Genomic DNA, 16,146 nt, shown 5'->3' on the forward strand with positions numbered 1-16,146 from the left:
TAAAAAATATATATATAAAGTTTTATTTATAAAATTATTTTTTATTAAAACCAAGCGATCAGCCCTTAATTTGCCAAAAGAAAAGAGACACGTGCTCTGATATATTCGTGCGGATCCAACTGTGCCGCGTATTACATTCTCAGCCCGTCTTTCTTCTTGTCCAAGAAGAACGATGGCATCTGGGTTTCCGGCACTTCAAGCAGACAGCGCAAAACAATCCTAAAAGAAATCTATTTACAGAACAACCCACATCAATCCATCATCCAGCCCATGGCAGCGTCAAAAATACAATTTAGGAATAAACGAAGGACCAATACGCAAATAACCAGGGTTTTAGCCGGCCTGCCTAAATCCAGCGCCACCGAGGAGGCAAGGAGCTGCCTCCCCAAAACCGTTTCATCCGGCGCCGGCGAGGCAACCAGGCCGAAACCCTAGCTACTAGCCCCATTCGCTCGCCAAGATGAGGTCGATCCGCGCGGCGCAAGCTCTATCCTCCCGCACGCTCCTCCTCTCCTCGCGCGCTCTCCATGGGGCCGCCGCCGCCGCCGCCTCCACTGCCACGTCCGCGGGGCCGGGCGGGAGGAGGTTGGGCGCCCAGCCGCTGCCCCTTTCCCAGGCAGCATCGTCATCCTCCTCGCGGGCCATGCCGGGGGGGATCGCTGGGGCCGTCTCCTTCTCCCTGACCTTCGCGACGATGGCGGCGGCGGAGGCCAAGGCCAAGGAACGGCCGCCCCTGGATCTGCTGCCGCAGAACGTGGTTCTGTACCAGTACCAGGCGTGCCCCTTCTGCAACAAAGTCAGAGGTGAGGCTTTCTTGCTTCCGTGAATTCCTCCAATCTAGCATTTTGAACGTGCATTAGGCCTGATGAGAAATACTTTTCTTATTGATCTACTTACACCAAAATATTTCAGTACTACTGGTTTGCCTTTAAATCTTAATGATTAGTATTGAGAATATAGATTATAATGTATATTTTGGTTAAGAGACTTGATTATACTTCATCAATTAGATTGTTGTAGAAACAGCTTCTGAGGTTGGGTGATTTTCGAGTAACCATAGAAGCTAAGGACAGTCAATTGTCACGAGTTTGCAAGATCAACATTCTTCAGTTGAGATCTGATTGGTCCTTTCCTCATTTTATTGAGTGTTTTTGGACAATACGAAAAGCTACAGAACATAAGCTTCTACTGCCTTTTGACATATTTCTCTACTTGTATTGCATTTGAATTAGGTAAATGTAGAATACAGTCTGGCCGGTGATTCCATTTTGAAATTTGGCCCATAATTATTTCTGCTGACAGGGTACTGAACATCAGAATAATTTTTTTTTCTTTTTATCAAGGCCATTTTTGCTGTTAGCCATGTAAAATTAATCTAAATAGGTAAACATTACACTGTGCAAAGATCAGTCTGTTGTACTTAAGAGTTACACCATGGGCATGTTTATGCAAATATTGGTTATGATCTCAAAATTTCTACAGATAGTTCTGTTAGTGTTTGATAATTTTATTTGTCTCACTGAATTTGCATGTGCCTATCTATTACATGTTTAAGGACTGTTGGTGCATTTTACTCCATGTTACCACCATAACCTTCAAAATAGAGGAGCCTCCCAGCTAATAATTAGGGAATTTTGTTTATTGAATCAGACCTTCCAGAACTACACAATTTATTGTGAAACTTGGTTTCCTTTTGTCCTCGTTTGTTCATACTTTTAGTAAGTCAATCCCTTTTTTGACAGGTGTTAGCCTTGCCTACAGCATAATTTTTTTAATCTGATTCAATGGAAGCACGATGTAATGATTTACTACTCCCTCTGTCCTAAAATATAGCAACTTCTTTACCTAGTCCCTCATCTAAACAAATCACAACAATCTCTCTAATTTCTCTGCATGCCTCCCCATCTCAACAGATGACAATCATCCTCCATTTGATTTCAAGCCCCGTGAAATACTACAGAAGTGCTTATATTTTGGGAGAGGGAGCATGCGCGAAATTTTGACATGTTACTCAAACTGGGGTTGTCATCTATGAATGGGTTCACAAATTATCTGTAGTACAAGTACAATGTACAGACACTTGATAACTAAGTGTTATCCTTATGGAGAAATCTTATTATTAGTTATTACTCGTACGTTTGTATATTAATAACTTTGAGCATTGAATATAATATTTTAGATTTCTGAAGTTTGAAAGTTGTTTGGAGAAGATCAAGACTGATCAGTAACTTGTTATTCTGAAATCGTTGTCGGTCTCTCTGTTCTGGCGCAATTTCTTTTAGTTAAAACATTCTTCATTTGCTTCATTTCAGCTTTCCTAGACTATCATGATATACCCTACAAAGTTGTGGAAGTGAATCCGTTGAGTAAGAAGGAAATCAAGTGGTCTGAGTACAAGAAGGTCCCAATACTGACAGTGGATGGTGAACAGCTGGTTGATTCATCAGGTTATATTCATTTCATACTGGTGTATTCCAATCCACTTCCTTTACATAGTTATGGTTTAAATCTTTTAGTAAAATGATTCTTTTATGCATTAAACTCCAGAGTTAACATTTCTTACATATGGTGGTGATAGATATAATCAATATATTACAGCAAAGGATCCATCCTGATGATAAAGTCAGTAATGAAGAGGAAGAAAAATGGCGCAGGTATTTCTCCATTTCTTTCATCTATTTATGTGGCATCTAGTTTTTGTCTTGGTTCTAACTTTTTAAATTGTTAATGTTGTAGTACTCCTATTCCTAGAAACAAAGATTGTTCAAAGATACATCTACTTTTCTCTTGAAATATTTTTGTTCTAATATAATAAAAGGATCATTTGCTACCTCATTACCTTTGTTTCATAGTTTTACTACATAAATTAATTGGTGAAACAAAACAAAAGGCTTGCCTATTACAGTTATTTCTGCGTGACTTGATAGTTACATGATAGACTTCTTTCCCTGGATTTGGTCATACCGTCATATTAGTGTTTCCCAACGATCTGGTCATATTAGTGTTTCAAAGCCAGGCAAGATCAGTATGGCCATCATCAGCCCTCTTTACTTTGTTTTTTTTAGTACTCAAATTAATTGATGAAACAAAGAGCTTGTACATTACAATTTGTTCTATGAATGGTCTGATAGTTACGTTATATATAGAGTTCTCTCTGCAACTGGTCATAGTAGTTTACCAAGGCTAGACATGACCAGTAAGGCCATTATTAGCTTGTATTAGGGGTTATGTATTGTCTGATAGGATTCACAAACTGAAAGGTAAATGCACAAAAGGCCAGGGAGTATTACCAACAAATTGTTTGCATTTAGGCTTCCCTGGGTGGGATGAGCCAAATTCCCCTAGAAGCAGTATGGGGTACCCTAGTTGCACAAGTAACTACCATTTCAATCTCCAACAATACATGCAAACTTTTGTTTATCTATGGTAGCATAACTTCAATTATCCTTGTTTTAGGTGGGTTGATGAGCACCTTGTGCATGTCTTGTCTCCAAATATATATCGGACAACTTCAGAGGCATTGGAATCTTTTGATTATATTTCAAAACATGGTAATTCCTTTGAACTTTTAACTTTGGTGTCTGTGTGCTGCTATATTTTATTTTTCCTTTGGATTCAAAGATATGGTACTCCCTCTGGTCACAAATCCCTTTTGTTTGGGACAAGCATCTGATCAAACCTTCAAAATTACTATCAATATCTTTTAAAAATATTTAGTTTAGCTACATGAGAATCAGATATGTTGAATTTTCAGTGCGTTGGTGGGTTTTACAAATATATTACCATAGAAATCAATGGTCAAAGTTATATTTGGAGACCATATCCATGTGCAGAACATCATTTATTTGATACAGAAGGGAGTAAATTATTACATAGACAACTAATAGGAGGTAGAACTTATTTATTCCTGATTCACAAAAAAAAAAAACAGTCGCCTCTTTCAGATGATATTACAGTATACCGGAAATGTTGCAATTCTTTCTATATTTTACAGTCTTACCTCTTATTGCTAATCAAGGAAGCACCTTTTTTTATTTTAATTTAAAATAACTACTTGGATTGCTGCTCAGCTTGTTTTCAGCATTACCTGCACTGCAGAACACCGTGTTCCATCTTGCTCACATACTCTCTGTGTTTATTTACAACATTACAAGCAGTCCAGCAAACTGTTCCATCTTGCTCACGTACTGCTTGCAATGATTCTAATAAGGCACAAGCACATTTCAAGATTCAGACAGTTGTGTTTTTTTGGTGAACAGAGCTTAGTTTAGACATTAAAATTAAAGATAAGAAACTTTGAAAGAGTTTTATGTGATCGAGATTTTGTACTACCTCCATTCCAAAGTACAATCATTTCTAGGTTGTTTAGCAGAAAATAAGGTTAAGAAGAAAAGACCATATTCTCCCTTAATAAATGAGGAATGGATGGGAGTGGGAGGGTAGGTGGGGATAAAATGAGAAGAATTTTGAATGAGAAGTGATTGGTGACAAGTACTGTGAATAGGGCTAGAAATGATTATATTGTGGGATAAGATTCAAATGCTAGAAATGTTTACATTTTGCAATGGGAGTAGTTACTAGCATTATATCATATAAGAGATACAAAAAATTATGGTTTGATTTTTTAAGACCATGCCAAGTCAAACCTTAACTTCTTAAATGAACTAATGGAATACTAAATGTAGTATACTCATATAACAGGGCTGCTCAGGACCACATTTGGTCTATCCTAGGCACACCAGATCTTCACAAAACTTACAAATGTTGTAACCAACTGTTTGTTTGGAGATTAATACTAAAAAAATATCATATTTATGATACTAGTGAGGTGAAATACTATAATAACTTAGGCTTGCTTACTACTTTTAATCTTCAAGCCAGTATGAGTTCATAACTCATTTCTATTTCTTCATGATCTTTCTTGTTTTTGGTTTCTTTGTTTTTATGAGATTTTTTACAAACATATCACTAGTACCTCTCTAGGCAGTAAGCACTGCATCCAGTTGTAGTGAGTCAGTACAACTGTAGAGGCACTTGTGACCCAAGATGTTTTTGGTGGGATTAGTCTTAGTTGGAGAGTTTAGACAGGCTGGGGGCAACATATAAACCAATGAATTATAACCATAGCACTTCTAGGTTAATCTTTTGACATGAAGCAACATATAAATGGGCCTGTTTCCCTCAGAAGAGATAGGCTAATACAGATTTTGAAAGCTGGGGTCATACCATTGATACCAGAGGTTAAAACCTTTTCTACGCGAGTTGTGTGTATATGGCATGTAAACGGTATGGAAATTCCTGACCATACATACCAATACCATTTCAGTAAAAATAATCTAAAAGTTATCTTTTCCGACCATTCTGTTTCTAAATTTTAATATCTTTTAACTTCTATCAGCGACATACTGAAGTCACTACTAAATAGTTAAATTCATTAATATGGAAAATTCCCAACTGTTTTCGTAAAAATAATATAAAAATGATACCATTTCTGGCTGTTTTCGTCCCTACTCATGGGGGCATAAAGCATGGTTACCAACTATTGAGAGGTTGTTCTGAACATTTACTTCCATCAAAGGCTATCAACAAGGTTGTAGGATTTACTTTCATTGGAGCAACACATGGATAAAAAAGAAGAAACTGTGCTCCCCAGTTCATCCCCCCTTAAAGGGGGTGAATGTAATACCGCAGCCATGTGGCCCAGTGTACTTTTGGTTAGATTAGTCTCATGATTCATAAAGAGAATTTAGATATATTAGGGCTAGCATAAATTGACTTGTTTCAACCATAGAACCTTTAGGTTAACCCTTTTACACAAAACGATGTTGAAAGTCTAAATAGAGTGCTATGCGTACATGGGACCTGCCCCTCATATGCCATGAGAGTTGTGGAAATGTGAATTTTCAGAAGTTAGGGTGTTACAGTGAGGTTACATACAGGATCTCTCTGCATCATACTTGGCATGAATATTTTGATTTTGTGAACCCAAGGAAGAAATATTGGCAAGGTGATCAATATTTCTACATTCTGTTGTGTATTACATTACCTAAAATTGGAGATAACACAATTTGATAAATGCTCTCTGTTCATCATGATTGTCAACGAATGCCCTATAACTGAAATGCTTTACACATAATGCACATGAACAGGGATTTCTGTTGTGGCGGTGCCAAGCTAACGCAGTTTTGACAGCAGAGGTTGGTTGAGGAAACTTGATGTGCATGGTAAAAACTGTATAGGGAAGATTTGTTTGTGCTCACCATTCAGCAAAATCCCCCTCCTATGATTACTTGTTTACTAACATTGATCTCTTATAATATTCAAACTAGATAACTAAAAACTAAAAGTTTAAGTTCCTTTCTATCTTGGGACCTAAATTCCTTCTCTAAACAAAAAGGAAAGTGAAATTGGGGTGCAGCGATGGTGCTCTGCTTTTAATAAATTGTTTGCTCATTTGATCAGAAAAGACATTATTTTGTTATTGCTACGTATGACGACATGCACCCAAACTCTGTAATGCAGGCAACTTCAGTTTTACAGAGAGGTTTGCTGTGAAGTATGCTGGTGCTGCAGCAATGTACATGGTGTCTAAGAAACTAAAGAAAAAGTACAATATAATCGATGAGCGTGCTTCATTGTATGATGCTGCCAACACATGGATGGAAGCCCTTAATGGAAGGGATTTTCTAGGTACGAATTTTTTCCATAAGCAACAAAAAAAGAAAATGGGAAAAACAGCCTAAAATTGTGAAAATCCACATGCATCAAATTTTATCCCTTTGCACTGGTATTAACTTTGCTTTGTTGCTTGCATTTATCCAGGTGGCTCCAAGCCTAACTTGGCAGATCTTGCAGTATTTGGTGTTTTGAGACCTATCCGATACTTGAGAGCTGGAAAAGATATGGTTGAGCATACTCAAATTGGTGAGTGGTACCAACGTATGGAAGATGAAATTGGACAACCATCGAGAATCCAGGAGTAGAACAAATTAGTAGATTTCTTTTTGGCTATTTAAGTCTGACCATTTCAAGCGGTGGGGAATATATGTGCGAGGCATTGAAGTTATGAAAATTTTGCAGAATTTTAGTTAGAATGTAATAATGCGACGTGATATACCAAGTTATTACTCACAGAATTGAACATGAACAAGAGGAAAGGAACTCTCGCTTGCTGTTATATCCCTTTTTTTTTCAGTTGTGATGTCATTATCTACTTCCCATTCCTGCCTTCCTGATTTATATGAAAACATTGGGATTGTAAGGCACTACTAAGGTTGTGTTCTTTCATAATGAAAGATGAAATATTTTCTGATTTCTGTAGATCGATGATGTTTAAGCTGCATTTTTTTTTTAAATTTGCATTCTCCTTCGGTATCTTGTGACATGTATGTTGAAGCATCTTTCATGTGGAGATTTAGTGCAAATGACGCTTAATCGGATTCTCCAAACACGCTCGAGAAGAACTAGATTAATGTACTCTATTTCTTTTCTGAAGTACGAATGTTTCAACATGTTGGCAGTCAGCGAGTTTTTTTTATTTGCATCCTCCTTTGACAAAGATAATTTGAAAATTTACATATCAGAGAGAAAAAATCAGATCACAGAAAGCAAGTTGGTACCATATAACTAAAAAATTTTGCAGGATGGCATTCAACTGAGTGTGCTTTGCCACGGTATATATTGGTTGGTTACTTCAAACATTGAGAAGGAAGAAAAAGCTATGGAAACCCATGAATATAGAAGCAGTGCAAAAACATGGTGGTTCGACTAATAACAAACAGATGCTATGGGGAAAAAAAAAGAAGAGAATATATAGTATCCAGAGTGTATCTGGAGCTCACTTCTGAGCTCACCCTGAAAAAAAAAACCCTTGAAATGCCGCCTTCTCATAATCTGAAGCATAGAGGTTACCAAGAAAAACACAGGTCAGGTCTCGAACGGTGGAATCTCCTGCCTGCTTTGCCAAGCCTAGACACAAAGAAAATCACACAGAAAGGCAAATAAATGGTTGCAAAAAATTATAACTAAAGTTGCACGACTCGACAACCAGAAGTTGCACATGTTTGAAAATGACAACTATAACAATTGAGTCCAAAATACTAAATGGAACAAATTTAACTACATTTTTTACTATGAGTAGTATTAAACAGAGTCATTGCACTCAAAAATGATATCATGAGCTTAACCTTTACGACATCAAGAATGACTAATCAACAAATTAAATTAGACAAAATGCAGCAATAGATTAACCAGTTATACCAGCCAAACTACAGATCCGAGACAAATAGAGGGGCATCTCGGCAGTCTTTATCTGCTATTGATTTGCTTCATTCCCAAAATGATGTTTAAATCCACAAAATCAGTGTACGAATGTACATTTTGTAAATCGAATGTAGTATCGGGTGGGGGCTCTCCAGGGTCCAATTAACTGCATATCTTAGTAAAATGGATTTAAGGTCAAATATCCGCAAAGAAAAATCTCCAATCAATCTACGAGGTTTTCCCCAATGTTGGAACACACGTGCCTTGTAGTTCATATCTAGAAACAGACTAAATCATGTCCTATAATCCTAACCTTCCCCGTGAAAAAAACAAAAATGTTATACGTACGACCTTGATCGTACGATGCGAGGTCATACGTATGCATGCAAACGGCGTGAGATCATACGTATGCATGATGGGCGCTAAACCATCTCTTATTGTACGTGTACGCATAGCAACGCTGGAAAATACTTCTCTATACTAATATAAAAAGAAGCATTTGGTTCTTTTCTAGGTGTACCCAAAGAAAATGCACACAGAACACTCCAGTCATTCACCAACTGTTAGATCTTTTCATCTGATGGCCCAAAATGGATGTAATCATCTATATCTTGCAATGCTTCGGTAAACACACTGATTCCCTAACTAGATATCCTCTGCCATCTACATTAATGATATGTATAAAGATAGAGTCAGGTGTGTTTCTTTATTAATGCAATAAAATATTTTTTATTAAGCTAGTTTTCTTTTTATATATTCTCATGCAAGAAAGTTTTCTTTAATAAATGTTTAAAGTCGACTCTAAGCCGTTGTCATGCATGATAACAACTTTTCTTTTTTCTTTTCTCTGTTTGCTCCACATCACCAAATTTACTTACATGAGGATGATAAAAGTCAGCTAATAGATATCTTTGTACATGTCTAACACCGCCACCCATCTTGCTATCCTGCAGCCGCGACATCCGGCCCTACCATAACATCGAAGCCATGAAATCCTCTCCCCGACAACCGCTCCTCCCGAGCATCACCTCACCGCTTCCCTACACACCTCGCTGCACCGCAGCCATCGCCACTCCGTCGCCTATCTGGTGTTGCCTCCAGTGTCCTCCCAGCTTCTCCGTGCATCCTCCCGCCGTGCAGCTTGTCCTCTTGCTGCAAATCGCTTTCTCCCGTAGTAAATGAATTCCTCCGCCGTCACGTTGCTCCGCACTTTCGTCAGCTGGTTCATCGATCAGGTCATGCGTCTGGTGTTGCCGCCGCCATCTTCACTTTTCTGGTGAGACTTGATTCAGATCCAAGTGATGATCATGATTCCCCATTAGTGCTCTAATTGGACTTTGTTGTTCAGCTGAATGGTATGCGTATAGATGTTAAATTTCCCCTAATGGTTATGTGTATCAGCTCTTCACCTTGTACCAACATTTTAATTTAAGCATAGTCGAATATATGATGATAGATAATAATTTGAGTATTATAATTTTTGTCTGGTAACTTTCCCTACGTTCTAACACTGTAGGTGCAGGTCTCGAGCAATATCTCGCACCGCCGCAATCACTGTCTTTTGTTCTTCCTCAGTTTACTTGAATGGATGTAGAAAGCCCTAGACCACAAATTTCTGCAATGACAGGTAATTAGTCATATGTTTATAGTGTTGCGTGTTAGTTTTTTTCTATATATATATTTGAGCACAAATCTGAATTTCTCTGCCTTTTACACTTCTAGATCGAGACATGAAAATTCCTGAACAGGTAAATATGTGGTTGGGTTGTATTAGTGTAAATTGTTAGTAATCACTATATTTATCAGTGAAAATACCAATGTTGCTGGAGACCTACAGTTGGTGGTCTGACTTCTGATCCTTATTTGCACATGAAGGTTTAATGTGACTTGGTGTTTCTGTGAGATGGAGTCAACATTGTGTTGTTCGAAACATGTAAAAATTTGGATGTCATTGGTCATGTTAATTGCTCAAAGTTCAAGAAAAGACCATTCTCAATGCTAGAAGGTTCATCGCCCATTTTTGGCTTTATGTAAACTTTGTTGAAATAACCTTGAACACCATAATTAGTACTGAATGAAGTGGTAATAATCCAAGAAAAAAAATCAAATTCAGAGATTAAAGGAAACCGATGGGGCTTAGTTCGCTCTATGTTGGCAGCAAAAACTTTACACTAGATTGGTTCAGGCAAACATCAGTGATGTCCTGTAACAGCTGCACTTTAGACGCTACATCATACATTTACAGAAAATGATAGGAAGAAAGCAGGACATAGTAAACTGCAAAAATAACCATTCAAAATGCCATTTATGGGGCTCTCTTTCCTGAAACAGTCATGCCTCTTTTCTTTTGCTGAGGCAATCATCCAATTGTTTTTATTTTTTGATATCAATCAATGACACAATAAAATGTTCAATGGATAAAGAGATAAATATAGCAGTATTGTTTACCATGTGCATAATGAAAGATCCAAAATTTCATCTGGATGGCCATTACTTTCTAATTAGAGAAATCTTCAAAATAGGAAGCAAAACTACCCATCCCATGCTCACATTTCCAAACTCCTATCATTTCTCCTGTACACACTTGATATAGAGTAAACAAATTTTCTCACATGGAAATTCCATTGAGTAACTGTCCATAATAAGAAAAGGCGGGCAATGAAATTCATATATGTGTGTGTGTGTTTCTATGAGCAACACTGTAACACTGCACAAGTGGTTGAGTAATAACCTGTTTTTTTCCAGTTTAGGTCCAAATAGCAGCAGAACCTATCATGGATATACTACAAGGACTTGGCGTAAAGATGTTTGATTCAGTCAGAAGAACTCAAAAGAGGTTAGTAATTTCCATGGACAACCTATAGTAATGTGCTTTAAAAACAACTTCACTGACATCAAGATTTCCTTTATTGCAAAATCAAGAATCTGTTGATTGATTTATTTACACATATGGTTAGATTCTTCTTTGATATCAGTGATGTTAGCTACAGTAAGGAGGTGTGAATCATAAATATTCAATGACATATATTAGGAAAAAAGAAATTTCAGCAAACATAGTGATAGCCTGCAAAAAGTTCTATGTTTTACGTTGTACACAAACATATTAGAATAGGGAAAATGAACAATAACACATGGACCAACAATTAGTTTAGTCAGTAACCAATGCCAATAGGTGGTTCATGAGAAAAAGAGGAACAAAGCGATGGCGACACTTACTTGAGCTTGCAGTAACAGCGGAACCACAATGACGATGGCTGCAGGCTGGGATCACCGAAGAAGACAGCCTATTGGGGGTGAGGCCTTCGGTAGCGCACAACGGCAGAGTGGAGGGCGGTTGCGTCTGCTGCGGCAACATGGAGGGCCGCAGGCCCACGGCATGAAGGGCAACAACGGCCGGCTCCAGTGGTGTGGGATAAAAAAGGCAGTTGAAGAGATAACTTTATCATGTGGAGATTGGTCTACTAGAGGGCTACAATGTGGAGCCTTTTGTTTTGGAGTGGGAGCAGCAGTTCACAGTATAAATTGTGAGTAAGATTGCTAAAAAGGAATTTTTATGGATGATTTAAGCCATCAAATCAACTATTCTTACCGTTGTACATTGATTGAGATAATCATGTATATATTATTATTGGTAGCTATAGAAAAAATTAACTCCTAATTTTTATATTAGTGTAGATAATTTCTCTTCAAATTACACTCAGTCTCCGTGTATTCTTGTTATACATGATTCATATGTACACGTATTATCTGCTTGGTTAAGCACAGACGGTTTGATCATTTTATACACTGAAGGGTTATAACTTCTCAATTTTATATTAGTGTAGATAATCTTTCTTCAAACTATACTCTGTGTGTTCTTGTTATGCATTGTTATGCATAATTCATATGTGCATGTACTATCTGGTTAAGCACATGTGGTTTGATCGTTTACACACTCAACAGTTGATATCATTGTAAAGTTGTGTTGAAGCAAGTAATGATAAGTATAACGTGTATTGCACTTGCACGATTACTAGTGTCCCATAATATATGTGATTCTAACTATTCACTTATAATTTTTAACTATTCGTCTTATTGAAAAATTTAATGTAAATATAAAAATTTATAAGCAATACTTAAACTAATTTTAATAATAAAAAATAATAAACAAAATAAATAATAATTTTACTTTTTTTAAATAAGACGAGTATGTCAAACATTACCAACAGAAAGTCAAAATCAGACGGAGGGAGTAACTCACAAAGCACAAAGCAAACCGTACGATTCCTTAGATAAACTCAGCACCTCATGCCGCAGCCCTCGGCACTTGGCGGCGCACTCACCAAGCCACAGGGAACGAAAAACTCAAGAGAGAAAAATCGGACGTCCTATCTTTTCGCTTCTACGTTAATTTCAGGATTTTTTTTCATAAAAATTTATTTTTTTAACTTGATTTTTATATTGCTAAGAATACGTATATAAAATTTTTATTTATAAATTATTTTTTCAAGCATGACATAATAATCAACCCCGGAGACGGGTCTGTCGAGCAGAGAGTCCGCCTCAAACCGATGACATAACAGGCACAAAACACGGATCTATCACTGTTTCCACTACCGGGAACACGCACAAATCATGACGTGATCGAGCGGCTAATATCGTAAATACAACAAAAAAAAAATCAATTCCTCCCCAGGCCCGGCCTCGAAGCCAAAATACGTCGTGTCCCCGACCCCGACAAGCCCTCGACCTCGACCAGGGCCCATAGGAAGACGGCGGCGAGGGCGCGGAGCCACGCGGACTGGCGGAGACGACGGCGGCCAGGTTGGTCGGCACGATGAGGGTGGTTCGCGGCCCCGAGCACTAAGTCACAGGCAGCGGCAGTTACGGCTAGCCAGCGTGGGGAGGCCGAGGTCCGCCGACGGTGACCAGCCGGCGTGAGGAGGCTGAGGTCCATGGGCAGTGGCTGGCAAGTGACAACAGCAGGAGAGAGAGGGAGAGGATAGTTAGGTTTAGAGGTACTTACGTTAGGCCTATTGTGTTTTCTAAGCATGTTATTTTTGATGGCCTATTGACAGGGATAGATCCAACGTGATGACTGCGAGGGATCCAACCCTCAACACGCTACGCTAGATCCTTATCTTATAGAAAATGAGAGAGAAGACGGGAAGAAGAGAGGAAGAAGAGAGGACTAGAGAAAGAAGACTTTATATAACCCTCTCGTATGGACTTTAGGTCCCCACGGATGAACTGAATTTTCTGTTCCCTATCGGGGCCCGATCCCGCTCCCCCGGAGAAAATATCTCCCCAAACGCAGAAAAGAAATTGGCAACCCTGCCAGCCAGCAAAGTCAGTCAGTTAAAAATTAGGTACCCCAGGGCGTCAATTGACCTAACACGTCGCACTGCACGACCTCCCAACTACCCAAATAATGCCGCTGCAACAACAGGCTACAGTGGAGCAACGTCGGCATCAGCGCCTCGATACAAAAGCTTTCGGCGCTGCCGACTTCAGATGCATTCGCAGAACTCGAGTACTATATGCACACGTCTCCCCCACTCCCCAAATGAATCATGCTAACGCTCCAACCGATCTGCAAACTTTCCAGACAAGATTGAAGATCCATCTTACCAAACAACATAGGAGTATTTTACAACTGCTGCTCTCCATCAGAAACCAAGCACAGGGAGCAAGTAAACACCAACTCCAATACTAACACACCAACACCTAGCTAAGGCAGAAAACGTTATTACAGCTGAAAAAATTACTACCACTACTAGTGCAAGAGGAAACAAAAACACCTGGCCTTCTTTCTTCTTCTTCTTCCATGGACGCAGCTAGTTCGCCATGGAAGGATTTACATCACGGAGCAGGCGTTGGGGTTCTCGTCGCTGAAGGCAGCAGTGTAGCGGACCTCGGTGGAGGAGGCGCGGGCGAGCGGCGCGGCGGAGGGGTCGGACACCACGTTGCGCACGTACCCCGCCGGCGCCTTCTTGTCGTAGGCGCCCGGCGCGTAGGGGTGCGCCACCGTGTCGTACGGCACGTATGGCCACGGCTCCACCCGCTTGCCTGTCTTGTAGGCGACGCGCCGCATCACCTTCCCGGCGTCCACGTACCCCGTCACCGTCACCTTGTTCTGCTTCGCCGTCACCTCCACAGTGCTCACGCCTGCACAGATTCAGTTTGTGCTAAATCTTAGATCTCTTGGTAACGAATCATTTCCGTGACAGCTTAGCAAAAGAAAAGGTACACCCAAAGCAGAAAAGATAAGAGGAGCATGCAATCTTTTTTAGCTTATCAGGGCGTGTAAGAAAATAACCAAAAATGAAAAAGAACGGTTTGCTGGCGAAAAAGATGGTTAGGCACCTTTCATGTCCTCTAGGGCCTTCTTGATCTTCCTTTCACAACCTTCGCAGTCGATGCGCACCTTCATCTCAACCGTCTGAAGCACAAGAAATTAATTAACATGACGAATCCATAAGTTTCCACTCCAGCAATTTACACCACTGTCATGGTACAAGGACTGAAAGACACACAAAAGATGGACAAAACATGCACAGAAGAAAGTGCAATGGACGAACAGGTTGGGTACCTGGAACTGTTTCCTCTTCTTCATATGCCTGCGAGTCCTCGGCATGGAGCAGAACTCTGAGACAACGTCGACGATGCCCATCTCAACGATCTCCAACCAAACCAAATGTCTTTGTGTGAGAGTATTATGGGCCAAGCAGACTAGCAGTTAGCAGAGGCTGAGCTGAGACAGAAGCAAGCGGAAAGAGGAGTGCTGCGAGTTGGAGGATACTGGATGCTTCTCATATACTAGTAGAGGCCTCGCCGCAAACGGCGCCATCCACTGGTGCCTTGACACGTGTGCGGAGAGACTTTTCTGCCGGTGGTGTGAAGGGAGCGGAGGAGATGTGGCGAAGCCAGTCGGAAGCTGATCCGAGGCTCCCATCGGGTCCACACGTCGATGCAGGTGCCACGTGGGGTACTGCCTGCTTGCCTGCCCGCGCGCAGCATGGCCAGGTGGTGGAGGTGATATGATGAGCGAGATCTCTCCACCGCCACCGTTGTTAATGGCGGTCAAGCTTGGGAGGATGCACCTGACCCGCCTGCGGCCAGCCGACCTACGATGGGACGGAGTACATATTCAATTCGTTCAAAAACATTTTATGTTTTCTATGCACGATCAAACATCCTTCGTTTTCGTAGACTTAAATGTAATGATAATCAAATACACTTCATTTTTATAGGCTTAAATGTAATGATGTTTGGATAGTTCAAACTGCAAAGTACTTATTCCCCGCTTTACGAGACTATGCAAAGTTATTGCTACTAGGATAATTATATCATACTATTATAAATTTATCTGTTTTAAAAAATATTACTAATATCCATCTAGTTAAAATAATATTATTTTATATCAATTAAACTACGAAGTCACCCTAGAACTCTACATTGACTTATAGCCCACAACCACCGTCGCCATCACCATTAACAAGAAGCTTGACCAAACCAAGCGCTACCATGGGACCACCCCAATCCTTGGATCCCAACCTCTTTGTCATAAAGTATTAAGTTCATTTTTATGCAAGTTTATTGTTTAATCTTTAGTGTTAAAAGTTGACACATGTGAAAGATTATTTGGTTACTAAAAGTTGCTCAGCTTGTCCTTTAAATGAGATGAAATTGAAGATGGCTTATGGTCGTCTTGAGTATCTGGAAAATGTTGTGTAAATTTATAAATTGTTTTCATATCATAATTATAAAAAGCATAAATAAGTTTTGGTCGATTGTGAAAATTGGGCTAACTTGGCAAAATAAGATTCTTATTTAAAAAGTTCATTAGAGCGGTTTTGTAATGGTAAAAAGAAACTTAACATAATTTTGACTCAATCAAAAATG

The 16,146-nt window shown here is 39.4% G+C and overlaps 2 protein-coding genes and 1 long non-coding RNA gene across 4 annotated transcripts; 2 read left to right on the forward strand and 1 right to left on the reverse strand.

Moving 5' to 3' along the window:
• The first annotated feature begins 357 nt into the window (after window positions 1–357).
• LOC102708049 (prostaglandin E synthase 2) lies at window positions 358–7,174 on the forward strand. Its single transcript, XM_040523510.1, has 6 exons — window positions 358–803; window positions 2,313–2,447; window positions 2,579–2,654; window positions 3,457–3,551; window positions 6,523–6,690; window positions 6,823–7,174. The coding sequence occupies exons 1-6, from the start codon at window positions 461–463 to the stop codon at window positions 6,981–6,983; spliced, it is 978 nt and encodes a 325-aa protein (XP_040379444.1). The 5' UTR covers window positions 358–460; the 3' UTR covers window positions 6,984–7,174.
• A 2,049-nt stretch (window positions 7,175–9,223) lies between these two features.
• On the forward strand, window positions 9,224–11,986 carry LOC107304091. 2 transcript variants are annotated; one of them, XR_001550084.2, is made up of 4 exons: window positions 9,224–9,538; window positions 9,779–9,889; window positions 11,008–11,098; window positions 11,523–11,986. It is a non-coding gene; the product is annotated as an uncharacterized LOC107304091 (long non-coding RNA). The 2 variants fall into 2 exon arrangements; XR_001550085.2 differs by having other exon boundaries at window positions 9,785–9,889.
• A 1,809-nt stretch (window positions 11,987–13,795) lies between these two features.
• On the reverse strand, window positions 13,796–15,020 carry LOC102707763 (heavy metal-associated isoprenylated plant protein 27-like). The gene is made up of 3 exons (XM_006652068.2): window positions 14,834–15,020; window positions 14,608–14,683; window positions 13,796–14,409 (listed from the first exon to the last, which is right to left on the reverse strand). The coding sequence occupies exons 1-3, from the start codon at window positions 14,912–14,914 to the stop codon at window positions 14,099–14,101; spliced, it is 468 nt and encodes a 155-aa protein (XP_006652131.1). The 5' UTR covers window positions 14,915–15,020; the 3' UTR covers window positions 13,796–14,098.
• Between the last annotated feature and the right edge of the window lie 1,126 nt (window positions 15,021–16,146).

Source organism: Oryza brachyantha, chromosome 4 (genome assembly GCF_000231095.2).
Source record: "Oryza brachyantha chromosome 4, ObraRS2, whole genome shotgun sequence".
NCBI lineage: Eukaryota > Viridiplantae > Streptophyta > Magnoliopsida > Poales > Poaceae > Oryza > Oryza brachyantha.